This window comes from Cnephaeus nilssonii (genome assembly GCF_951640355.1).
Source record: "Cnephaeus nilssonii genome assembly, chromosome: 16".
Taxonomy (NCBI): Eukaryota; Metazoa; Chordata; class Mammalia; order Chiroptera; family Vespertilionidae; genus Cnephaeus; species Cnephaeus nilssonii.
Genome location: NC_137087.1, coordinates 40,072,850 through 40,099,871, shown reverse-complemented (window position 1 = coordinate 40,099,871; position 27,022 = coordinate 40,072,850). Strand labels below are relative to the sequence as shown.

The window sequence follows — 27,022 nt, the reverse complement described above, 5'->3', positions numbered from 1 at the left end:
TCAATTGGTTGCCTCCTGCACGAGCCCCGACCAGGGCCTGGGTTGGGGAGGAGCCTGCAACCGAGGTACATGCCCTTGACTGGAATCGAACCCGGGACCCTTGAGTCCGCAGGCCGATGTTCTATCCACTGAGCCAAACCAGCTAGGGCAACTTTCTTTCACTTTTTTACCTGCCTTATGCACGAAGGAAGGAAAGTCTGAGAACGGGCTCAGCAAATGATGCTTTTTATTGAGAACATGCAGAGGAGACATGGCTCCGCCCTGGCGCACAGTAATCAGCTTGCTCTATTCACATTGGCTACACAGTACCACTCAGCATTGTATTAGCATACGTGTGGCCAATACACATGTTTCCGAGTATGGAGAAGAGAAGATCCGTTTCCCAGTGAGACTCAGGAAATTCTCCTTTCATGGAGGCTGGATATTCCTGGATCTTGAGGGAAGGGGGTGATGAGGAGAAGAGAGGTCGGAGAAGAGACCCCCGGGAAAGGGATGAAGAGGGGAAGAGATGAACGATGCCCCAGGTGAGAGGGAGTTGCTGACAGGTCTGTCCTTCCTCACACAGGAATGAAGCAGAGCTGGTAAGGAGGCGGCACAGAAGCAAACCCATTCATAACTGGGGTGATGTCAAGGTCCTTTACATCGACCACGGCTTTCAAGGTAAAATTCTGTAAGATGGTGGTCAGGAATAAAAACAGCTCCATGCGGGCCAGGCCCTCTCCTGCACACATCCGTTTTCCTGAAAAATAACACACACAGAGAGTAGATAATCCTTGAACACTGATTTTCTGGATGCCAGAAAGAGACTGTGCAGTAATTATTTGATTAATTGTTGGATGGATGGATGGATGGATGGATGGATGGATGGATAGCAGAATGGTTGGATACACAGATGGACAAAGGATGGACATATATCCTGTCCACCCAATATCTTATCCTAACAGGTATTCTTCTTTCAACAAATATTTATTGAGAATCAGCACTATACCAGGTATTTCATTAAGTGTTCTCACTTTATAACTTCTCTTTCAGGTTTCTACCAGTCTTTTTCTAGAAACACACATACATTGGTTGTACTTTCTGTTTGTAGCCTGATGTTTCATGATCGTTCTTCAAGTTTTCATAGCTTTTGTTCTTGCTCTACGTATACCTACTCTTCATCAATCTCCAACACACCCTGAAGTTCCCCGTTTTGTACCACACTGCTCTTTTTGGCTGGGATGCATGCACTTCTCTTATATTTTCAGTACCACGCTCAGATTTCATTTCTGAACTTGGAAGAACTGAGTCAACTCTCCCAAACCCCGGTGATCTGGCCTAATGACAAGGGTGGGCCATGAGGAGAGAAAGTGTGGGGGCCTGGGGAGAGGTGCGTCTGGCCATGCACAAAGAGCAGTTCTACCAGTCCCAGGGTGAGGGCTACGTAAGTTCCAACTGATTCCCAAACAATATCCTGCCCTCTGAAGTACCAACGACAATAAATTCGTAGCCTAGTCGGTGTGGCTCAGTTGGTTGAGCATCATCCCATGCACCAAGAGGTCAGATTGATTCCTGGTCAGAGCACATGCCTGGGTTGCAGGCTCGACCCTCATTAGGGGGCGTGCAGGAGGCAGCCCATCGTTATTTCTCTCTCATTGCTGTTTCCATCTCTCCTTCCTTCCTCTCTCTCTTAAAAAAAAAATCAATAAAAAAAAAAACATTTTGGAAAAAAAAAGAGAAGAAAATAAATTTGTATTACCTGCTGAGAAAGCCATGAAGTAGTCACTCTTCTTGAAGTTGCCTGCCTCATCCAGGAAGTGGCCAGGATCAAACTTCTCTGGGTTGGGGAATTCTTTGTCATCTCGCAGCACAGAAGTCAGAGATGTTATAACGGTCGTGCCCTGGAAAGAACAGAAGGAAAAGTGAGTTATGAAGAAGTTGTGGAGCCCTAGCTGGTTTGGCTCAGTTAATAGAGCTTGGGCCTGTGGACTGAAAGGTCCTGGGTTCGATTCAGTCAAGGGCACATGCCTGGGTTGCAGGCTCAATCCCCAGTGCGGGGCATGCAGAAGGCAGCCAACCAATGATTCTCTCTCATCATTGATGTTTCTATCTCTCTCTCCCTCTTCCTTCCTCTCTGAAATCAGTAACAATATATTTACATATATAAAAAAAGACTAACTACTGGCTGTTAAAATTTGAAAGAAGAAAAAAAAAGAAGTTGTGGAGCAAGTCCTTTAGTCCAATTTTATGATCTATAGATGAGGAATCCTAGGTCCTAAGAAGGGCAGTGGCATTGTGAGCCAGAGAGAACAAGTAATAAACAATGGGCAGTTTAAGACCAGTGACAGGGATGTTGCTAAAGTGAATCCCAATAGCATCTGAAGTACTGAGTACATGGGTCCTAGGGTGGCAGGCCTTCTGAATCCATTCTGCTCATCACCACGTTTGGACACTGCTGTACGTCTCCACTACCTACTTTATTTTATGACTTCAACCTTCATTCATTTCATAGGTGGATTATGGTTTAAAATGGAAGGTTTAAAAAACAGAAGTTGGAACTTGAAATATCTGGAGTTATCTATTCATAGGGCTTTTATAAACAGACATCTGATCTAATAAAAAATAATATTTTCTGTAGTAATGACAATAAATACAACGATTAGTCTTATCATTGCCATGTGGATTGTTTGTAACAACTGTTAGTCTTATCATTGCCATGTTGTTTGTCTTGATTTAAAAACATAGAAGCAAAGAACTGATGGTTGCCAGAGGGAAGAAGGGGAGGGATGGATAAAAAAGGCGAAGAGCAGTATAATAATCAATAATAGTATGATAGCTTTGCATGGTGACAGATGGTTACACGACTTAGTGTGGTGAGCACATAAGATAAATAAATGTTGAATAGTCATGGGGATGTAAAGTACAGCATAAGGAATATAGTTAACAATATAATGACTATATATGGTGTCAGGTGGGCACTAAAATTATCAGGGGGGACACTTTGTAAAGTATATGATTGTATAACCACTATGCTATACATCTGAAACTAATACAAAATAATATTGAATGTAGCCCTAGCTGGTTTGGCTCAGTGCATGGAGCATTGGCTTGCGGACTGAAGGATCCCAGGTTCGATTCCAGTCAAGGGCACATGCCCTGGTTGTGGGCTTGATCCCCAGTGGGAGGTGTGCAGGGGGCAGCTGATCAATGATTCTCTCTCATTGTTGATGTTTCTATCTCTGTCCCTCTCCCTTCCTCTCTGAAATCAATAAAAATATATTTTAAAAATATTGAATGTAAACTATAATCCTATATAATAAAACCCTAATATGCAAATCGAACGGCAGAACGACCAGTCGCTATGATGTGCACTGACCACCAGGGGGAAGATGCTCAACGCAGGAGCTGCCCCCTGGTGGTCAGTGCACTCCCACAGGGGGAGTGCTGCTCAGCCAGAAGCCAGGCTCATGGCTGGCAAGCGCAGTGGTGGTGGCGGGAGCCTCTCCCACCTCTGCTGCAAGCAGGTGGTAAGGAGCAAGGGGTCCCAGACTGTGAGAGGGCAGAGGCCGGGCTGAGGGGACCCCTCTCCCCCCGCAGTGCACAAATTTCATGCACTGGGCCTCTAGCTGAAAAATAAAATTCAAAAAATAAATGTTGAGCTCTAGCTGGTTTGGCTCAGTGGATAGAGCATCAGCCCTCAAACTCAAGGGTCCTGGGTTTGATTTTGATCAAGAGCATGATACAGGCTCGATCCCTGTCCCTGGTCAGGGCACATGTGGAAGGCAATAAATCAATGTGTCTCTTTCACATTGATATTTCTCTCTTCCCCTCCCTTTCACTCTCTCTGAAAATCAATGGGAAAATATCCTTGGGTGAGGGTTAACAACAACAACAAAAAATACTGAATCACTATGTTATACACCTGAAACTAATATAACATTGTATGCCAACTATAACTTAACAATTTTAAATAAATAAAAATATACAAGGGAGATTTAATTACAAATTAATCCTAGCCTACAAACACAGAATGTTAAAATTAGAAAAAAAAATCATCATTTTGCAACAATTCATTTTAGGATTATGAATCCAGTCAAGTTTTATCAATTAACATTAAAACTGTTGGGTGAATAATTAGTTGCCTCCCATGCTTGCTCACACCGGGATCAGATCTGCAACCTCGTTATATGCCCTGATTAGGAATTGAACCTACAACCTTTTGGTGTATGGGACATGCTCCACCCACTGAGCAACCCGGCCAGGTTTATTTTTAAACAAATAATATATGGAAATTTTTCTTTAAGATTAGAAAAAAATACAAAAGGCAGTATGTTTCTATCGTGTTGCTCAAATAGATATTCATAAGAAATAAAGGAAGTGTGACCAATATTTCACACCATCAGTACAAATTTACCTGAATGGATCAATGATCTAAATGTAAGTGCTAAAACTATAAAGTTTTAGAAATAGATAAGGGTAAACCTTTGAGACGCTGTTCTGGCAATATTCTTTAGATAGGACCAAAATAAAGCACAAGTGAATCTCACATCATTGAGAAGTGTTCTGTGACACGGACGAATAATAGCCATGCACTTCAAAGACATGACTAAGTGACCACAAGAAGAAGTGGGGAAGACAATAAAAATAAACCTACATTAGGGCACATTTTTCACCTACTTTTTTGAGACCAGCATTACCTTCATATCAAAAATATGACAAGAAAATTTTGAAGAAGAAAAATTATAGACCAAAAATTTCTTATCAGTATAAATACAGAAGTCCTGAACAAAATGTAGCAAATCAAATTCAGTTGTGTATGCACATTGAGTGGGAAAATGAAGCCAGTATATGACCATACCAATAGATGCAGAAAATTGATATGAAAATATCACATACACATTCAGGACAAAAAAAATCATGAAAAACAAGAGGGTAAACTTCCCAATCCATAAGGAATATATACCAAAACGTACATAAACATCATTCTCAATAGTGAGATGTTAAACCTCCACTTTCCTGAAAATCAGAAATAAAGGATGAAACAAGGATATTTAACCCAGATAGCAGGGTGATGTATGTAGAAATTGCAGATTAACCTGGAGACAAATTACCAGCAATGATTTTAAATTTAGCAAGGTTGCTATATAGAAGGCCATCAAAATAATAAAATCAATTATGTTTCCGTGCACTGAAAAATTTATTAAGAAAATTGAAGGCCGGCCGCTGTGGCTCAGTGGTTGAGTGTTAGCCTATGAACCAGGAGGTCATGGTTCAATTCCCGATCAGGCCATGTGTCCTGGTTGCGGGCTTGATCCCCAGTGTGGGGTGTGCTGGAGGCAGCCAATCAATGGTTCTCTCTCATCATTGATATTTCTATCTTTCCCTCTTCCTTCTTCTCTGAAATCAATAAAAGCATATTTAAAAAAAAAAAAGAAAAGAAAATTAAAGAAAGCCCCCTCCCAATTGGGAGTGTATACCATACCTATTAATTGAAAGATTCAATGTGTCATGGTGCTAAGACTTTACAAGTTGATCTAATGACACCCTGGTAAAAGTCCCAGCAGATTGTTTTGGCAAATTGACAAACTGATACTAACATTAGTTTGGAAATGTAAGCAGCTAAGATTAGCCAAACAATATTAAAGAAGTAGGACAAATTTGCAAGATCTACACTGCCAGATGCCAGAACCTGTTATACAGGTCGATAGTCTCAACTGGAAACACTGGAGTCCCTCAAGCTGCCACAAGTGTGGTTTCTGCCCGTCTCTCATCTCGTGTTGGTAGAAGATGAACACCATACTGTGAAAATGGGACCTTCAAGACCACTGAGGTCAGTGTGGGTGAAACACATCTTACCTTGGGGATGAGGTAGTTTCTGAATTTAACATCACAGGTCACCGCATGGGGCAGGTTGGTGGGGAGGAGGTTAAAGTATCTCTGGACCTCGTGCACCATGGCATCCGTGTAGGGCATGTGGCTCCTGTCCTGCATGCAGGGGCTCCGCTCTCTGCCCACCACGCGGTCAATCTCTTCCTGGACTTTAGCTGATAAGACACAAGTAAGACAGAAGGAAAACAGGAAAATGCATACCGTGTTTACATACTGATTCAGAGATACATGCAGCACTAGGGTGTCTTGATGTCATTATAAACATCAGTTATAAGCCCAGAAATACACCCAGACATAGAGAAATAATTGCCATGTAGATACATACAGCTCTCCTACAAGTTAGACTTAAGATACATCAACCCAGACCTATATAAGCATACCTGATGATATAAACAGAAATGAAATGGTCAAGAAATTATAGTCCTTATACAAAGAAAAATAGGAAATCAAACAATTTTATATCAAAATAATATGTGGGTTGAAAAGTTAAATGATAATGTATGTTTTGTGTATTTCTAGCTCTCTTTCCCTCTCCCTTCCTCTCTGAAATCAATAAAAGTCTATTTCAAATAAACAAATAAATAATGACTTTTATTTCTTACTTGCCTATTTTTGGACAATATCTGATTTCCTGGTATGGAAGGTGAGAATTTACTTCTCCATCCCCACCTCATACAAAATACACACAAACACGCACACAATTCCCTTTATTTTGTTTTCCCCAATATATTTAGATCACATTTCAACATCATTCTGACTACACAGTATATCCTCTCTGGTAAGACGACTATGACGATGTTTCATTTTTGGTACTTTCTTGGACTAAACCATGATTCTTTCATTCAATTCATAATTTTCTATATCTTGATTTAAAGTTCTTTTTTTTCTTCCCTTCCTCCCTCTCACTCTCCCCTCCCCCCCCCCTCTCTTTTTGCTACAAAAGCATGGGAGAGGGCCTCAGGGTGGTTAAAAGAATGGCTAGCAGTTGGGGGGGGGGGGGGGGGAAGGCTCCGGTAAAAGCCAGACACCAGGGGATGCAGAGGGGCCCCTCAAAGGCCTCAGGGCTCTAAAGGCTCCTGGTCGTGCTGAGGGTGAGCCTTTCTAAGAGATACTCGCCCAGCCCAGCCCAGGTCCAGCCAGCTGCGGAGGTGAGCCAGGTGTCGCCCATCTTCTTGAGGAGTTTCACCTCCTCGCCCCGGAAGTGGTTCTCCCGGAAGTCACGAGCTGGAGGGGGTAGAACCGGGGCCTGCAGCTCCCAAACGGCCTGGTCGGGTTCCTCTCCAAGGCCAAGGCGGCTCCCATGGCGCCCTGAGTTTTACCCACTCGTCTTGGGGAGGCTCAGCACGTCCTGGAGAGAACGCGGCCGCCACGCTGTTTTTGCAACTTTAAGAGCCGCTCAGCGCCCTCGCGCTTCTCCGCCAACTCGAGAAAGAAGTGGCCCGCGCCCTCGAGAAAAAGCAGCCCAGAGAGAGGTAGGTGGGAGCCTGCAGATGCAGGCCAGGCGGTTGGCGGCAGCCTCCCCCTCAGTGGAATAATTCTGACGGGTTTGGGAGCTCATGGTTGCTCGGCAATAGGAGTTACGGTAGGAAAAAACGCGGTGTGTTGGCTGGTCCCGGAGGTGGTTCTGAAGGTGGTTCTGAAGGTGGTTCTGAAGGTGGTTCTGAAGGTGGTGACTGGTAAGACGCTGGAAGGTGGTCGGAAGCTGGAAGAAGGGGCGTCCGGGGTTTGTGGGGTCTGTTCCGTCCAAACACTGTTGAAGCAAGAGTCAGACCCGGGACTGCCGAGGGCACGATCGATTTAGAATTATTTCTAGATACTGAGGTAGATGTTTCTAACTCCTAATAACAATTTCCCCGTTATTAGGAAACCTCAGATAATCAGTCATTTCTTTTTTTCTTGGTGTCTCCCCTCACACCTGCTTTATCCACCTAATCATTTTGAAGTGGATACTTCCTAGGCCTGGCATCTAGCAAGCTCCCTGACAATTTCCTTCTCCTTTGAGCCCTTCTGATTCCTTGAGCCCATGACTTCCTCTGACATGAAAACGGATATTTGGATGAAAAAAGGGAAAAAAAGGGGGTGGGGTGTAAAGTTTTTGTCAAACGTACAGGTCTGAGAATATACTCTTATTAATACACAATTGGATGGTTGCTCTTGAGAATTCTGATGGTGTTCTGAATCCCAATCCTTACACACAACATGATGCAGCTCTCTGGAAGTTTTTGTGATTTTCTTTTTAATCCTGGTGTTCTGACTATGTGTCTTGGGTTGGATGCTTTTATTTCACTCACTCTGATATACGTGTCAAGGGAATTTTCTATCTGCTGGCAACTATGGAGATCTTTCCTCCAGACATGTTCACTCTCTGGAGTTTTTTAAAAATCTGGCTGCTGAATTTCAGGAAGTAGGATGGGGAAAGAAACAAAGAGTCTCTTAATTCAAGAAATAGATTCTTACCTAACGTTTCTTTTCAGCCCTACACATCACTCTTTCCCTCTCATTTCTCTAGAAAGTAAACCTCCTTCATTGTATTGAGGAAAAACAGTTACCTGGTAAAAGGAGTTGTCAAAGGGACTTGGGCAGGGAGAGCTACCTTTTCCAGCCTGTTCCTACTTCTATCTTCTTTGACACTGGTACTTCTAAATACCCAAACTTATACACCCAGCCGGTGTGGCTCAGTGGTTGAGCGTCGGCCTATGAACCAGGAGGTCACGGTTTGATTCCCAGTCATGGCATATGCCTGGGTTGTGGGCTCAACCCCCAGTGTGGGGTGTGCAGGAGGCAGCCGATCAATGATTCTCTCTTGTCACTGATGTTTCTCTCTCTCTCCCTCTTCCTTCCTCTCTGAAGTCAATAAAATAAATAAATACATACATACATGCCAAAACTTATGGGGATGTAGGGATACAAATACATTTTTTAAACTTGATTTTTATTGTTGACACTATTGCAGATGTCCCCATTCTCCCTCCACTTCCCCCTTTACCTTTGCCTACCTCCACCCAGGCCTAGCCCCTCACTTCCCTCTGGCTATCTCCACACTGTTGTCTGTGTCCATGGGTTATGCGCATATGTTCTTTGGCTAATCCCTTCACCTTTTTCACCCAGCCTAACCAAACCCCTCCCCTCTGTCAGCTGTCGGTCTGTTCCACATGCCTCTGTTTCTATTTTGTTCGTCAGTTTATTTTGTTCATTAGATTCCACATATAAGTGACATCATATGGTATTTGTCTTTCACTGGCTGGCTTATTGCACCAAAGGACCTGAATTAGACACTTCTCCAAAGAGGACATACAGATGACCAATAGACTTGAAAAACCGCTCAACATCACTAATCATCAGAGAGATGTAAATTAAAACCAGGTGTCAGCTCACACCTGTCAGAATGGCTATCGTCAACAAATTAACAACAAGTGTTGGCAAATAAACAACAAGTGTTGGCAAGGATGGGGAGAAAAGGGAACCCTCGTGCACTGCTAGTGGGAATGCAGAGTGGTACAGCCACTATGAAAAACAGTATGGAGGTTCCTCAAAAAATTAAATATGGAACTGCCTTTTGACCTAGCGGTCCCACTTCTGGGAATATATCCTAAGAATCACAAATAACTTTTCCTCCTCATGGAACTTCCTCTTCTGGCACTGAGGTTACAATTTCATCCTCTCTACTGAGTTCATTATCTTCCCTCTATATGCTCTCTGCATTTCAGAAATTTTTGAAGATTTGTTGGCTATTTCCTGACCTGCTCTTATCCAGCTTTAGAAGACTAATTCGCATTTGCAATAGGTTGTAACCATTTTAGTGGGATTTTAACACAGGAAAAAATAATGTATTCTAAACTGCTATGCATAACCGTAACTCTTTAAAGATATATTTCTGCCCTAGCTGGTTTGGCTCAGTGGATAGAGCATTGGCCTATGGACCGAAGGGTCCCAGGTTTGATTTCGGTCAAGGGCACATACCTCGGTTGCTGGCTCCTCCCTGGCCCACGCCCTGGTCAGGGCTAGTGCAGGAGGCAACCAATTAATGAATTTCTCCCACAACGATATTTCTCTCTGTCTTTTCCTCTCGCTTCCACTCTCTTTAAAAAATCAAAGGAAAAATACCCTCGGGTGAGGATTTTTAAAAAGGTATATTTCTAACATAAAGTGCTTTGTAGAAGATCTTGTAAAAGATCAATCAACTCCTTTCTAGAAACAGACTGCTGAAATAACAAAATCCCTTTATGCAATATCTTAAGCCTGAATAGTACCACATTTCTTGTGAATCTCAATTTTTAGGACACTTTCTAGGCTGGAAATGATCTCAGGCAGCCTCACTAGGATTTTCACTTAGGCTTCAGTAAGAAGAGTTTCCATTAGAACCCTGCATTTTCAGAACGAGGCGAGATCTCTGCAGGAATCTACCCACTGTTTAAAGTGAGTGGCCTTTTCATAATAAAACCACTATGCAGTCCCAGGCCAACCCATGCTGGCGTGTGCCTGCCACACATAGCCTCCCAGGAAATCCAGACCATGCTTTATTGCTTTGGCTACTGCCCAGTGTCTTCACTCCTCTCAGTCATCAGCTGTAATTTTAGAAAGATGTCCCATTATTATTCCTTCTTTAAACTTGGAAAAATGAAGCAGGTCAGAAGGCATTTTAATAATGACACTTCTCTAAGAGAAACAAGGTGGAATGTCCTTGCCATGTCTTTCCAACGTCTTTCCTGAAATTCACCCTTCCCACCATGCTGGGCGTACCTAAGACCTCCGGGTGCTTGAGCAGGAGCAGGAGAGCATATCTCAGGGTGGTACTCGTCGTCTCTGTCCCAGCTCCAAAGAAATCAGACACGGTGATTGTCAAGTTGTCAATAGTAAACTCCCCGTGCGGATTGTGCTTTTCCTAAGAATAGTATGATGAAATTATTTGACAAACTCATTTGCCAGAATTCCAGTTAATCCAAAATAATTCATTTGTTATAAAGTTAAGCCAACATACAAACGGCAAGGTGCAATTTTAGAAAACAAAACAAAACAAAACAAAAAACAGCTCAACAACAAAGATAAGCAAAGGACTTGAATAACATTTATACGAAGATTAGAAATAGGTAACAGCACATGAAAATATATTCAGGATCACTGGTCATCAAGGAAATGCAAATCAAAGGATACTTCATATTAACTAGAACAGTTTTAATAATTACAAAAATTAGAAAGTAAGTATTGGCAACTGTCAAAAAATGGGAACCCTCATGCACTGCTGGTGGGAATGTAAATGCTGCAGTCACCATGGAAAAGCTTGGCTGTTCCTCAAATGTTAGACATAAAATTACCATATGTCCCATCAACTCCTCTCCTAGGAATGTACGCAACAAAAATGAAAAGAGGTCCATGAAGAAAGTTGTATACAAATGTTATAGCATCATTACTCATAAGAGCCAAAGGCAGACACAACATAAATGTCCATCGATAGATAATGAATAGTTTTCTGAGTACAGGTCCTTTGCCTCCTTGGTTAAGTTTATTCCTAAATATCTTAATTTCTTTGTTGCAATGGTAAATTGGATTGTTTGTTTAGTTTCTCTTTCTGAGAATTCATTTTTGGTCTATAAAAAAGCCATTGATTTTTGGGTGTTTATCCTTTCAAAAAAACAGCTCTTGGTTTCATTGATTTTATATATATATATTAGAAAGTAAGTATTGGCAACTGTCAAAAAATGGGAACCCTCATGCACTGCTGGTGGGAATGTAATATATATATATATATATATATATATATATATATATATATATATATGTCTCTATGTTATTTATTTCTGCTCTAATCTTTATTATTTCCTTCCTTCTACTTACTCTGGATTTTCTTGTTGTTCTCTTTCTAGTTCTTTAAGTGGTAGGGTAAAATAGTTTATTGTTAATTTTTCTTGTCTTTTGAGGTAGGTCTGTAATGCTATGAACTTCCCTCTCAGGACTGCTTTTGCTGTGTCCCAGAAGTGTGGGGTTGTTGTGTATTCATTTTCATTTCTTTCCAGTAAGCTTTTTTGTTTCTTTTTTTATCTCGTTGGTAACCCATTCATTATTTAGTAACATGCTATTTAGCCTCTATGTGTTTGAATGTTTTTGGGTGTTTTTACATTAGTTGATTTCTAATTTCATTCCACTGTGATCTGAGAAGATCCTTGATATGATTTCAATCTTCTTGAACTTGTAAAGACTTGTTCTGTGTCCTAACATGTGGTCTATCTTTGTGAATGGTCCATGTGCACTTTGAGAAGAATGTATATTCTGCAGCTTTGGGGTGAAACATTCTATAAATGTCAGTTAAATCCATCTGATCCAGTGTGTCCTTTGGAGTCACTGTTTCCTTGTTAAATTTTTATCTGGAAGATCTATCCAGCGAAGTAAGAGGGGTGTTAAAGACCCCTACTATGACTGTATTGTTGTCAATCTCTTTCTTAAAGTCCTCTAGAAGATTTTTTCTAATATATTTAGGTGCTCCTATATTGGGTGCATATATGTTTACCACGCTTATATCCTCTTGTTGGATCAATCCCTTTAGTATTGTGTAGTAACCTTTGTTGTCTCTTGTGATGGCCTTCATTTTAAAGTCTATTTTGTCAGATATGAGTATTGCTACTCCAGCTTTTTTTTCTTTTCCATTTGCATGGAAAATTTTTTTCCATCCCTTCATTCTCATTCTGTGTGTGTCTTTTGTTCTAAGGTGGGTCTCTTGTAGATAACATATAGTTGGGTTATGTTTTTGTATCCATTTAGCTACTCTATGCCTTTTGATTGGAGTATTTAATCCATTTACATTTAGGGTTATTATTGACTAGAGGCCCGTTGCACGAAGATTCATGCAATAGGCTTTCCTTTCCCTGGTTGTTGGCACCAGTTTTCCTCCAGCACCCGGGACCCAGGCCTTCGCTCTGGCCGCCGCCTTCCATCATCCGTCTGGCCGGAGCCTTCAGTCTTTGCTCCAGGTGGAGCACTGCTCCTGTAGCTCCCTCCACCCCCTGCCCTCCCCCTCATAGCAGGCGTCCCGCTCTGCCCGGCCACTCCATGCCTGCATGCGTGCTGCCCAGAGGCCCAGAGCAGCTGGGGGGCGGGGGGGGACGGGGCCGCCAACATCTTTGTTGGGTTAATTTACATACTCACTCCTGATTGGCTGGTGGGTGTTGTAAAGTAATGGTCAATTTGCATATTTCTCTTTTATTAGTGTGGCTGGGTGCTTATTTATTGCCATTATATTTCTGTATTTCTTTAGCTTTTTTTTTTTTTTTTTTTTTTTTTTTGTCTGGGAAGCTCTTTATTTGACCATCTATTTTGAATGATAGCCTTGCTGGACATAGTAATCTTGGTTTCAGATCCTTGCTTTCCATGATCTTGAGTACTTCATGCCATTCCCTTCTGGCCTGTAGAGTTTCTGATGAGAAATCCAGTGTCAGCCTTCTGGGAACTCCTTTGTAGGTAACAGTTTTCTTTTCTTTTCTCTTGCTGCCTTTAAGATTCTCTCTTTGTCTTTAATTTTTGGCATTTTAATTATAATGTCTCTGGGCATGGGCCTGTTTGGGTTCTTCTTGCTTGGGGTTCTCTGTGCCTCCTGAACTTGTGTGATTTTCTCCTTTATCAGGTTAGGGACGTTTTCTGCCATTATTTCTTCAAACTCGTTTTCTATCTCTTTCTCCCTGTTACACCTCTCAATCTCTAGTGCAGGACAGTGTCAACTGCTGTTTCTGACTAATTACATCAGGCAAACACTCAAAGCCTCCAGAGACCGCCTCTGCCTGCAGACTGATTGGATGCAGCCTTGAGTAGCCCTCAGGTAATCATCAACAGGACAGGGTAGTTGCTTCTGCCTGGAGGCTAGTTGTTATTCTCAGTCTCTTAAAGGGCCTCAGAAACTCAACACTCTGGGGCAGGGTGTTTTCCCCTCAGGCAATATCACCTGAATAGCAAATGTCTGCATGAGAAAGATGACTTCCACAGCATGAGGGAATGACTCAGCACAAGAAACCAGGGTGTCTGCCTTCTGAGATCTAACCCCAGAGCCCCCAACCCTGACTTCTGCTCACACAACTCTAGTCCACTCTGCCCTGCCTCTGCCAGAGCCCAAGGTGAGTGGCTGCACACGGAATTTTATGTGTTGGCCCTTTAAGAGGGTGCCTGCATTTCCAGCCCATCTCTCCATGCCAGACAGCTCCCCTGCTGCTTTTCACAGCCAGATGTTATGTGGGTACCTTTCTCAGTTCTGGTGCTCTCTGCTGGGGTCCCAGAGTTCTCAGTGGCAACCCCCCACAACAGAGATCTCTCTCTGGAACTTCAGCTGCTATCGGTGGGAGGCCCTCCAGCCCTTTCGCATCTCCGTCCTTCCTACCAGTCTCTAGGTGGTCTCTACTTTATGTCCTTGGTTATCAGAGTTCTCTCCAGCTAGTCTCCCATTGATTATTCAGGATTTTTTTTTGTATTCTAGTTGCAATTCCAGTTTGGTCCTGGGAGCGTGTCTGTGTAGCATCCACTTACTCCACCGCCACTTTTAATCCAGTCAATTGATTTTTGACGAGGGTGCCAAGGCAATTCATGTGTGAAAAAATAGTATTTTCAACAAATGGTGCAGGATTCATGCCTACCGACACCAACTTCCAACTCCATTCCTATGCCAGTTCATTTATTTTACATTCAATTAAGGCTTGTCTCTTCCATTCACCTATTTCTCACCACAACCTCTACACCTCTATATACACCATTCACCCTTCTGAAATCCTCTCCTCTGTCCTTCACTATAAATATGTTAAGATCTATTTCCAGCCACTGGATGTGCAGGAAGCCCAGCAAGGTAAAGCCATGCTTTTCCATTCTCTTATACACTGTGGGCAAGGTCATGTCCATGTTCACATCATGGCATGCTATTCTGTATTTTCTAATTTGTTTGTAATTGTTTCTGTTTCACTTCAGGCATCATTCTGTCTCTCCTCAGGTAAATTATTAGTACCTAAAAAACAGGATTAATGTAGTCCACTTATTTAACAATTCATTGTTCATTTAACAACCTAATAGTATATCTTCCATATTGCTTGGTGTAGATTCATGCACACCATATTTCCTTAAGATGCTTGTCAGAATTACTTGCCTGACCATTGACATATCTCTGATAAATACAAAAAGTATTCAGTGAACCACAAGATGCACAAGCAATCAAATAACTTGAGTGCTTGGCAACATTTTACCTGCTCCATTTTGATCAGGAAATAATCAATAAGGTCTCGAGGATTGTGAATGTCCAGGGATGCTTGATGTTCCTTTGTTTGTTCTATAACATAACTTCTTACAAAAGCAATATTTTTTAATACTTTGTTTTGACTCCCTGGGAAATAGTCCAGGAGAGCAGGGTAAAGGTTGTAGATCTAGAAGAGAAAAGGATAGTTTATCCGGTAAAAAACACTTAATGAAGACATATACCCTATGCTAAGCCCTCGTCAGAAACTGTACTTTAAATACTAATGAAATATGGGCTTTGTTTTGAGGGGGATTTCTATTTTACAAATATGTAACTTTCTGCACTCATGGGTGTATTTGAGGGAGAAAGTTCTGACCAGAGGAGCAAAGATGATAATCACTTCTATGGGCATACATCATGCTTAGAGTGTAAAAACAGGTGCATATCAGTTCTCTCATTTTTTTACATCAATTCTTCCCTGAAATCTTGAAATATGGGATGGCATGAAATACTATGACTCACATTTTGTAGATGACAACAGAGGGGAAGGGAGTTTGGGCAACCTGATACAGTGCACAAAATGTATCCTTGCTGCTTCTATTTTTGTCTAGTAGCCTCAGATGAATCAGTATCTTAGAACTGGGAGGGTCCTGGTGATACCATGAAATACAACTCAACATCTGTATATGTAAAAGGCTAAGCAACCATCACATCTGAAACAACCGAATGGACGATGGAACAGGCTATGTGGGGTGACCAGGCTGTCAGGGGGGTTAGTGAGGGGTGACCAAATGACAGAGCAGCAGGCTGCATGGGGCGACCAGGCCGGCAGGGGGGGTAGTTGGGGGCGACTAGACCGGCAGGGGGGCAGTGAAGGGCAACCAGGCCGACGGGGGGGGGGGGGCACTAAGGGGTGACCAGGCCGGGGGGGGGGGGTAGTTGGGGGTGACTATGCCTGCAGGGGGGGCCATTGAGGGTGACCAAGCTAGCGGGGGGGGGGGGGGGGGCAGTTAGGTGCAATTAGGCAGGCAGGCAGGTGAGCAGTTAGGAGTCAGTGGTCCTGGATTGTGAGATTGTCCTGCGGATCGGGCCTAAACCAGCAGTCGGACATCACCTGAGGGTTCCCAGATTGGAGAGGGTGCAGGCTGGGCTGAGGGGACACCCCACCCCCGCCCTGTGCACGAATTTCGTGCACCAGGCCTCTAGTTTTATATATATATAGTAACTGTGCACAGGGCAGTTACTAGTAAGTGACTTCTTTAAGACCACATCATTATCTTTTAGGCAGAGTACAGAACATGTCAACTTGTATAGGGTCAACTTGTGATGTTTGTGTATGGTTTGTACACCATGTAACCAATCATTTTGTCATCCCGCAAACAAGTACCTTGTAAGTTAAGATGCCAACTAAAGCATCAAATACTCTTACCCTAGTTAGTGTTCCCTAGCAGCATCTGTGGTCCCAAATATTCTCCCTTCTTGCATATATTTCTGTCAACTAATGTACTGAAGAAGTCACCAAGTGTTGACTAGATGACAAGACCTGTGGGTAATGGAATCCTTTCAAGAAGAAACCCAGAAGTCCATTTAGTACTATAGGTATGTTTTTGGGGAGTTATCCAAGTATTTTATGGGAAATTGGGCTTTGGAATTTAGCAGGAATATCCTGGACAGGGTCAATGGGTTTGAATTCCAGATCTGTATTCTGGGCATTTCTTTTCTGGTCTGTCATTAAAGGGCTCGGCCCAGTTTCCCAGATGAGCACTTCATGATGCTAAGCTCTGGGAAGGACTGTGGCATTCACCCATTCACTTCATGGCTTGGTACACACAGAGATGTGGACTTGGAGAAAAGAGCATAAAGGATTCCTCGTGAAGAAACAATCTTGGCCTCACCTGAATCCATGGAGAGCTCAGAACCTTGACATTTTCATTAAACCTTTCCATTATGTTTAGAAAAAATTTATCTTTATAATCAAAACGATTCTGGAAGATAATGGAGCAGATCACATTGCAGGGAGCACAGCCCAGGATAAAAGTGGGATCGCAGGGTGATGCTAAAGAATCAGAAACAATTTTAAAACACCATTAGAATATACATATGGAACACTTTGATTATGAAATAGCAGGTAAAGGTAATTTTAGAAACTATAAAGCAAATTATCTTACCTACAAATTTCCAAACAGCAAAATATTCAACATGCATAAAATCAATGCATTACTTTTAGCTTAACCTGAGTATATTATTTCAACCTAGCTAGTTAAATAACGGTTTTCTGAAAAAATACTCAATTTATACCCATTGTCTTTATTTGTACCCAAGTACAAATTGTCCTTTCATCCAAGATGCCTGTTAATTTGGAGGAAAAAAGAAAGGAGAAAAAAAAAACATTTAAAGAGGCCATTTTCATATCATGTCATAATTAAAGTTAGTGCTGAATATCATTTGTCTGCAAAACCTGTAGAAAATTAAGTGCTGATATAGAGAAAGAATAGGGACCTCACGATATTTTATGTACAATGAATAATTGAAAGAATCATGTGTAGAAGCAACAGAGAGGGAGCTATAGAGAGGAAGATTGTGGGTAAATTCATATATTTGAAAGAATAAGTGTAAAGAAGCAGGAAGCATCCTTGTTGTATGACAAGAAAAGCTAATACAAGTAAACAATTATTATAAAATGGATTCTTTTTGCCTAAAATAAAAATGAAATGAGAATTTTTTATTTCAAACATAAATCCCACGTAAGTGAAACAAAAATGGAGTTCTTTTAAATCTTTAGTTCAATGTTTAAAAAATTTTCCCTCCCACCTGGCCAGCGTGGCTCAGAGGATTGAGCATTGTCCCATGTATCATGAGGTCACTGGTTTGTGGTCTCATCAATGTTTCTATCTCTCTCTCCCCCATCTTCTTCTCTCTCTAAAATCAATAAAAACATATTTAAAAAAATTTTTCCCTCCTGGAGGATCCAAGATGGTTGCAGAGTAGGTAGATGGTACAGTCACCTCCTCCAAGGACCAAACTGGAATTACAACTAAAATATAGAGCAATCTACCCGAATAACCAACTGAAGACTAGCTGAAGAGAAGTCTTATAATCAAGGATTTACAGGAGAAGCCACATTGAGACTGGTAGGGAGAGTGGAGACATGAAAAGGGCTGGTAGCTGAGATTCTGGAGAGATATCTCAGCTGCAAAGATTCCCCCTGAGAAGTGTGGGGTCTCAACTCCAAGCCAGGCTACCCACCCCAGAGCACAGGAGCCAGGAAGAGGCTCCCATATAATAGCTGGCTGTGAAAATTAGCAGGGATTTTGTCCACCCGGGGGAGATGCAAGTCTGCTAGAGACACAGGTGCCCTCTTAAAGGGCCAATACACAAAGTCTCATTCACAACCACTAACCCTGGGCTCTGGCAGAGGGAGGGTGGCGTGGACTATAGTTCTATGAGGAGAGACGGGGTTTGTGGCTCTGGGGAGAGAGCCACCAAGAACCCGGTTCTGAGTCATTCTCTAATACCGCAGATGCCATCTTTCTTGGGTGGCACACTCCCCTGTGGAGCTTGAACCCTACTGAGGAGTTAGCTGCCTGATACTGTACTGTATGCTTAATACTTTGTTAAGAGGGTAGATCTCATGTTATGTGCTTTATACCAGCGGTCGCCAACTGGTGGTCCGTAGACCACTGGTGGTCTGTGAGGTCCGAAAGGTTGATGACTGCTGCTTTATACTATAAATTTTTGTTTAATGTGGGGAGGAAATAGTAGGGCATAGAATAAAAGGAAATACCTAGTTAGTGGCTTCTAGGCCAGACTCTGTTAAATGTTCCAAGACCCTAGCTGATCTGGCTCAGTGGATAGAGAGTAGGACCACAGACTGAAGGGTCCTAGGTTCAATTCCAGTCAAGGGCAGGTACCTCGGTTGCAGGTTGCCCAGGTCAGAAACCCTGTGGAAGGCAACCAGTCAACAATGTTTTTTGCTCTCTGTCTCTCCCCCTCCTTTCCACTCTCTCAAAACAAGAAAAAAATCAATGGAAAAATATCCTCAGGTGAGGATTTAAAAAATATGTTCCAGAGCTCTAAGCTTTAAAAAAAAACAAAACTTTTTTTTTCCTTTTTAATTCTCATCTGAGGATATGCTTTTACTGAATTTTAGAGAGAGAGGAAGGAAGAGAGAGAGAGAAACATTGATGTGAGAGAGAAACATCGATCAGTTGCTGCCTGTAGGTGCCCCCAACTGGGGACCAAACCTGCAACCTTTTGGTGTATAGGACGATATTCTAATCAACTGAGCCACCCAGCTAGGTCTAAAACAACTTTTATTTTAACCTGATAGGTAAAGGATAATTTGAAAAGTCTTGGGGATTTCTTTGTCTGTCTGAGATTCACAGGTGAAATATGATTTTTGGTGTTTCCTTTCACATAATATGGAAGAAAGAATTTAAAATAGGTAGCCCGGCTTGTGTGGCTCAGTGGTTGAGCGTTGACCTATGAAACAGGAGGTCACGGTTCGAATCCCGATCAGGGCACATGCCTGGGTTGCAAGCTCGATCCCCTGGAGGGGGCGTGCAGGAGGCAACCAATCAATGATTCTCTCTTATTGACTAGAGGCCTGGCACAGATTTTGTGCACCAGTGGGGTCCCTCGGCCTGGCCTGTGGGATCGGGCCAAAACCAGCTCTCCGACATCCCCCGAGGGGTCCTGGATTGCTAGAGGGCACAGGCCAGGTCAAGGGACCCCACTGTTGCACGATCGGGGCTGGGGAGAGATGCGGAAGGTTGGCCAGCCGGGGAGGGACCATGGGAGTGCTCTAGGGCGTGTCCGGCCCATCTAGCTCAGTCCCAATCGTCCAGACCCCAGCAGCAAGTTAATCTACAGATTGGAGCATCTGCCCCCTGGTGGTCAGTGCATGTCATAGCGAGTGGTTGAGCGGCCTTGGCATATCATTAGCATATTATGCTTTGATTGATTGAACAGCCGACTGGACAACTGGACACTTAACATATTTGGCTTTTATTATATAGGATGCTTCTCTCTCTCTTTCCCTTCCTCTCTGAAATTAATAAAAAATATATTTAATAAATAAATAAATAAAACAAATAAATAAATAAACCAAACCAAAATTCATTGTCATTTTGACAGCACTTTTCAGATCATTACACCATCTGTGGAAGGCAAATAATTGCCACGTACTTGTTACCAAAGTCCAACAAAGTTGGGGCAAAGTTTAGCAAACTGAAAACAGAGCCAAATTCTACTTAGAGAAGACAGGATATGTTGTACTTGATAATGGTTTAAATCTAGTTAAATGAAACATTTTATAACTTGGCATTTTTTTGTATTTTGAAGAATTTTAATGTAGCATGTATTCAAAGTACATAAATCAATACAGTGAGTAACAAAAAGTAATTAATGCCAATGTTTAAAATAGTACTATCTCTACAGAGAAATCATAAGTGATGGGAATTGTACAAAGACATGCCTCAGCGATTAATACCATAGATGGCATCATTATTGGCCCGAACTATGGGACTGGGCCCTGAAAGGCACTCTTAGAGATGTCTGTGAGGCTGACCATACAAATACAGGCCGATGAAATGCAAGCACCTGCTACTTGTTACATGCTCCATAAGAGTGTGATGAGGTCATTCCCAGCACATCCACCTGACAAGCATCACCTGGTGAAGTGCTCTGGCATAAATAACCCACATTTATGCTATAGCAAAAACATTGTCCCCTGACTTTGTCAAAACATGATTCAAAACTATTCTTTGTGATTTCAGATTTGAAAACAAAGTTCCGAGAGAATAGGAATAAAGGATCCTTTCTGTCCACACTATGCACAATCATGGGTGTGCACGCACAATGAACACGGACACACAAAACCTCCCTGGCGCTCTGCTGCAGACCCTCACTCCTCCACGGGAGGGCTGACACCACCACCCCTATGAAGGAGTTGACCACCCTGAAATGTGTCTAGGGGCCCCATTCGAGAAGAGAACCGTCGGTTAAGGTCAGAGTTACGGTGTATAGAATCACCCACCATTGGTTTTTCTCAACTCCTCCACCAGGCAGCGGGCTTCCTCTTGGACACGGTCCTCAATGTTCCTCTTCCCCATGCCCAGATTCCGCAGGGTCATGAGGGAGAAGCGCCGGATCTCCTTCCATCTCTTTCCGTTGCTGAAAAGGATTCCTACAAGGAGGGAAACGGAAACTGGCAGGGAGGTCCCAGACAAGGAGGAGGAAGCTGACACTTGGCGTTCACACTGACCGATGGGCCAAGCTTTCTGAAGAGATCTTTAAATTCCTATTTTCCATCCTCCCCAGGCCTATTCCACATGCACACCTACCAAACCCTTTGTTAGCTTTCTCAGCCACTGGGAAACTGCCTCTTCCAGAAAACTCCTCGCCCCGGTCGATCAGGGCTTCCTTTACGGCCTCGTACCCATGCAGCACCACCGTGGGCTTCATGCCAAAGTACACAGTGAACACCGGGCCATAGACTTTTGAGAGCTGGGAAGTGGAAAGGAGATTCAAATGTTAGCCAAAGAAGTCACTATTTGGCAATATATTGTGCCTGATTCAGAATGGTATTATCATCCTGTTTTATGTTTTTACTAGAGGCCCAGTGCATGAAAATTCATGCACTGGAGGGGATGGGTCCCTCAGCCTGGCCTGCCCCCTCTCACAGTCCAGGATCCCTCAGGGGCGGGAGGCAACCTGGCAATCAGAGGAAGGCTGCTGCCACTGCCGGCAGCGCAAGCCTCAGCCGGCGCTGGTTTCCTGAGCCTCGGGCGGCCCTGGGCGGCTGGGGGTCTGAGGGCAGGTCCAGCCACACTGCAAGCCTGCCACCCCCCGGCGGGGCTGAAAGGACTGGGGGACTCTGGCAGGGCTGAGGGGACTGGGTGCCGCCATCTTGTGGCTATGGGCGCCGCCATCTTTGTGACGGCGTGATGGTTAATTTGCATATTTCCTCTTTATTAGATAGGATTCTGTGACATGGCCTAGAATATCTCTGAAATTAATACATAAACATGAAGGTGATTGTAAATAGCTGCCACTTATGTGCCCGGCAATGGCCTGGGTAAATTGTACACATATTACAATTAATCCTCAAAGCAGCATTGTCAGTGGTTCATTTGCCCCACTTACCAATAAGGAAACAGATGTCAGAGAATTTCAGTACCTTTTCTGCATCCCCTAGCTACTATGTGCAGATTGAAATTTGAGCCTCTATTTATGCAACCTCGGATCCTTTAGCAACATGTCAATCTCCAATGATCCCACCTGCTCCTCCAGGATCACTGGGGAGCTCTTGCCATCAGAGTTCTGATTCAGTAGCCCTGTGATGAGTACTGGAATCCTGTACTTAAGCTCACCCTGGATGATCCTAAGGCCCAGCCCAGTTCATGATCCTCTGTATTACGAACACAGAAGGAAGGGAACACCACGGAGGCAGCGCTAGGACATGCGGCATCTCATGGACAAGCAGTTTCTTCCACCTTCAGCAGTCCGGGCCACAGGCAGCCACAGAGCTGCTGACTGTGCCCAAAGGATCCTGTTACCAGCAAGCTGGCCCTGATAACTTCTCTCTTTCACTCACACTATTCTTCATCCCAATTTTTTCCTTGACCTCAGGCATAATTTGCTTCCTTTGAGAAGCTCTTCTGAACAAAACATGGTGTTTATATAGTAGACTAGAGGCCCAATGCACAAAATTCGTGCAAGGGGCTCCGCCCTCACAGCTCTGGCTTCGTCTGGAAGGTCGTCCGGAAGGACGTCCAGAAGGTCATTTGGCTGTCTGGTCTAATGAGCATATTACGCTTTTATTATTATAGATGACTTCCTTTTTAAATTACATTTATTGGGGTGACATTGGTTAATAAAATTAGGTTTCAGGTGTACAATTCTATGTGTCATCTGAATATTGCATTGTGTGCCCAGCACCCAAAGTCAAATCTTCCAGTGACATCTTGAATGAAATTTCTAACCAAAAACATCTCCCTTACCATTTATCTTCAGCTAAAAATCACTGTAAATAATGGGGAAACTAAACAGGGCAGCAGCTCTCCCATCTTTTGCTACTTTATATTTTGATTGTAGCCTGCAGAGACCTAATGTACCTCACTCATAAAATGCGTTAGTATTTTATTTCACTGTTCTTGTGGATGAAAAACCAAAAATAATACTCTACGGGGAGTTATTTGCTTTACAATGACATGCTTTAATAATTTTATTTTAACACACATTTCAATAACTCTATTTTATTTAGAAGTAGATGTTAATTTCCTTACCCATTGCAAGCTGCTGGAAGAACACCAAACATACTTACATTGGTTAAGGATTTGCTGATGTTCTTCACATCTAGCTGGAGTATGTTCCCAATAATTGGGAGAGGAGTAGGGCCGGGTGGAAGTTTCCTTCTTCCCGAGCTCTGTATCCACAGCGACAGGAGAAGCAAACAGGAGAGACAGAGCACCAGGAGCGCGACTGGGCCCATCGCAGCGGCTCTTCCTACTGAGTCTACTGGGAGCTTAAACTCCAAATGCTCATAGCACTCCCTGCTACGCAGAATGTGCCTCTTGGACTCGGAGGGTGATTAATCAGCTAGATCTAGTTACTTTAATCTTCCTCTCTCCAAGGGACTTTGGTCTGTTGCTCAGTTACAAATCCCCACCCCTGAAATTCTGGTATAATAAGTTTGGGGTAAAGCCAAGCCACTGTTATTTACTCTTAAACACCCACATGGTTAAGAACCAGTGAAGTAAATATTTTTATTTTAAAAAGTTGCTCAACATTCTTGCCCACCCCAACGTGGCTCAGTGGGTTGAAGTGTCGTCTGGTACACCAAAAGGTTGTGGGTCCGATTCCCAGTCATGACTGGGAAGGTTGTGGTTTCCATTCCAGTTGGGGCCCATAGAGGAGGCAACTGATGGACGTTTCTCTTGCATATCGATGTTTCTTGCTCTCTCAAATCAAATAAAAATTATTCAATATTCTGGATTCACAGATTGATGACCAGTTGAGAATTCATACCTTAGGGGGCAATACTTGTATATAAACAAGTGTTTATCCTTTAATGCTTTATCAAACACTAGGATACATTGTCCTTAGAAATGAGAGCCTTTTAAAAAATATATATTTTTATTGATTTCAGAGAGGAAGGGAGAAAAAGATAGAAACATCAATGAGTTGAGAGAATCATTAATCGGTTGTCCCCTGTATGCCCCACACTGGGGACCAAGCCCAGGCATATGCCCTGACCAGGAATCAAACCGTGACCTCTTGGTTCACAGGCCAATTTCCAACCACTGAGCCACACTGGCTGGGCGGAAATGAAAGCCTTTTGAAGGACCATACTAACAGCATAGCTAGCTAAACATAAACTAGGGAACATAACTCATTCATCTTGAATCCCCAAATTGCATTGCTTATTAGTTAAGTAAATTTATACACATTTTAACATCAACTCTACCCCCACCAAAAAATAAAAACACTGAAAAGAGACATTACTAATTTTTATTTTTCCCATGGAGAAAGGAAAACTCAGAACGGGACACCCATCTAGTGTCACACAGCTCCTAAGTCACAAAACTGGGATTGGAAATTACATTTTCTAATGCCCATTGTGGTGCCCTATGGCTGCCGCAAGAACAATTTTAGGAAAATGAAACCAACACCCCCCCAGAACATTACTTCCCCTGAGTGTGCACCTACTGACTGTGCACGGACTTCATGTTAAATGGAAGACCTTAATTGACTCCAAGCATTAAAGGGCCTTAGATTCTCAAGAGAAGAAATAAAAGACAGAGATTCTCCCCACCCCCTCTCTCCATCGCCGCAGACCACTGCAGAGGTGAAGATGCACAGGTACCAGGGAAGAACCCACGTCAGAGAATTTAGGGGGAGGCTTGGAAAGCCCGTCACGACCCACTCGCCTCCAGACACAGTGTTTTCTGTCACGTTGTTGGCCTGTCATTGTCGCCAATAATGGAATGACGCGGGCACAGCAAGGAGGGGAGGTTTTAGACACGACCACAGGCGTGGACTCTGGAAGACAGAAGAGAGGGAATTCCTTGAACAGACGCACAGCACGAACCAGCATAACGTGCAGACCTCGTCAAGGGGAACATTTAGTGATCATGAGGAGCCAGATGTCAGTGGGATGGCCTACATTATCAGATCACCAACAGTAACGCTGTACAAGGACAGATCCCGTAAAGACACCATCATATTTGTCCTAACTTGATTAGTGCAGCTACTTCTAAGCTCTTTTCGTAAGGAAAAGTAAGACGCGTCAAGGCCCCATTCACACGATGTTTTAGCCCTCGTGTTAACAGGGAGACTGACAATTGACAGAATTCTCACTTCCATCTCATCTCTTTTGATACACTCCATCCCCTTTGCCGAAGGGAAAGTTATGCCCATTTGAATGAAGAGGCGCTGGCCTCGACATTTCAGCACCTTGGCTAAGGACACGACGTCCTGCACGCTTGCTCACCAGTCAACTTTCCGGTCGAGCGAGTTCCCTAGCGTTTGTGTACTGTGTATGCCCCAGCATTCCGTGCTAATCGGTGACCAGCAAGTAAACACCACTGAGTCAATATTGCAGCCGCTCAGGCTGACTGAACAGGGGTCAGAGGAGTTCAGTTTTGTAACCTCCCGAACTTGAGTGAGTTCAGGTCTTGGCCAGCCCTCTATGTGGGACTAAGAGCAGCCAGTGTTTGCTTCCTGACGCACACAGCTCTGGACTTGACACGCACCGCGCTACGGAACCTTGGATGAAACGAACTCAGTGGCTCTGTTTTCACACGACCACATCCGTCTTTGAGAAATCCCTTACTTTCTGACACAGCCATCACCTTGTACTCCTGCCCCAGCTCTCTAATTGGCCATTTCTCCAGAGGACCCTGGTTCCTAGTTTAAAATGTGGCTTAGGCCCTAACTGGTTTGGCTCACTGGGTAGAGTGTCAGTCTGCGGACTGAAGGGTCCCAGGTTCATTTCCGGTCATCTTTTTATTCGACATGTTATTAGTGTATCCACTGTTAGTATTTTTAAAGGATTGTGCAATATTGACTTTGGTACCTTCTTTGATCCAAAGATTATTGGGGAAGAGTTCAAACTTTCCCAAGCAGTTGTTCTAATTACATCACAATTTGTTTTTAATTCTCTCAAATGGGATTATAGGAAATTATCTCTATTACACCATAAACTTTTTTTCAAAACATTAGGATCCTATGTAGTTCAAAATGGGGAATTTTATTTTTCTTTAAATTTATTATTATTTAAATTCTTTATTGTTTAAAGTATTACATGAGTCTCCTTCTCCCCCCACCATTGACCTCTCCCCAGCCATCCCCACCCCCCCAGTATATGCCTTCCCCCCACTGTCTGTGTCCATTGGTTATGCTCATATGCATTCATACAAGTCCTTTGGTTGATCTCTTACCCCCTCACCCCCCACCTTCCCTCATAAGTTCAAAATGGTGAATTTTAATTCATATTACATGGTCACATGCTATGGACATTTTTTCACCATTTTAAATTTCATCATTCCTCTATTCTACTTCGACAGGGGTTTTAACCGCCTGCTGAGTCAGCAGACCACTAAGTGAATCTCCAGGAAGAGCAAATGATGGCTTTCTCTCCTTCCTACCTTCCTTCACTCATTTATTTATTCCTCCCACAAACATGGGCCCCTAATCCTGACCAGGCCCTGTCCTGGGTTCTGGTCACTCACCCCTACTTAGTAAGCACAGTTGTTAAAAGAAGGGGTGTGACCCCACATGGGCAATGGGGGGGGGGGGCGATCATTCCAGGCTGAGAATAATGTGCACTGAGTAATTGGTGGGCCTTCTGGGACCACAGAGCGCAAAGTCTAAGTAGAGAGAAGAAAACGCCAAGGGCAGGGTAAAGGGTGTGTGAGTTCTTTAATGTTTGGTGCTGTCCACGCAACCCTCCGT

The 27,022-nt window shown here is 43.2% G+C and overlaps 1 protein-coding gene and 1 long non-coding RNA gene across 4 annotated transcripts in view; one reads left to right on the top strand and one right to left on the bottom strand.

Moving 5' to 3' along the window:
• Positions 1-216: 216 nt before the first annotated feature.
• Positions 217-21,544, bottom strand: LOC307112702 (cytochrome P450 2C18-like). Of its 3 annotated transcripts, none has more exons than XM_079793594.1 (8): positions 21,397-21,544; positions 21,102-21,272; positions 16,960-17,120; positions 15,075-15,251; positions 10,609-10,750; positions 5,836-6,023; positions 1,739-1,880; positions 217-739 (listed from the first exon to the last, which is right to left on the bottom strand). In XM_079793594.1, the coding sequence occupies exons 1-8, from the start codon at positions 21,527-21,529 to the stop codon at positions 558-560; spliced, it is 1,296 nt and encodes a 431-aa protein (XP_079649720.1). In that variant the 5' UTR covers positions 21,530-21,544; the 3' UTR covers positions 217-557. The 3 variants fall into 3 exon arrangements, with proteins under 3 accessions (XP_079649720.1, XP_079649718.1, XP_079649719.1); XM_079793592.1 differs by having other exon boundaries at positions 21,102-21,251; positions 21,409-21,544; XM_079793593.1 differs by lacking the exon at positions 15,075-15,251 and having other exon boundaries at positions 21,102-21,251; positions 21,409-21,544.
• Positions 7,098-27,022, top strand: part of LOC307112705 — a 44,222-nt gene continuing 24,297 nt past the window's right edge. The window contains exon 1 of the long non-coding RNA XR_013814744.1: positions 7,098-7,340. This is a non-coding gene — a long non-coding RNA (uncharacterized lncRNA). The remainder of the gene's footprint in view (positions 7,341-27,022) is intronic.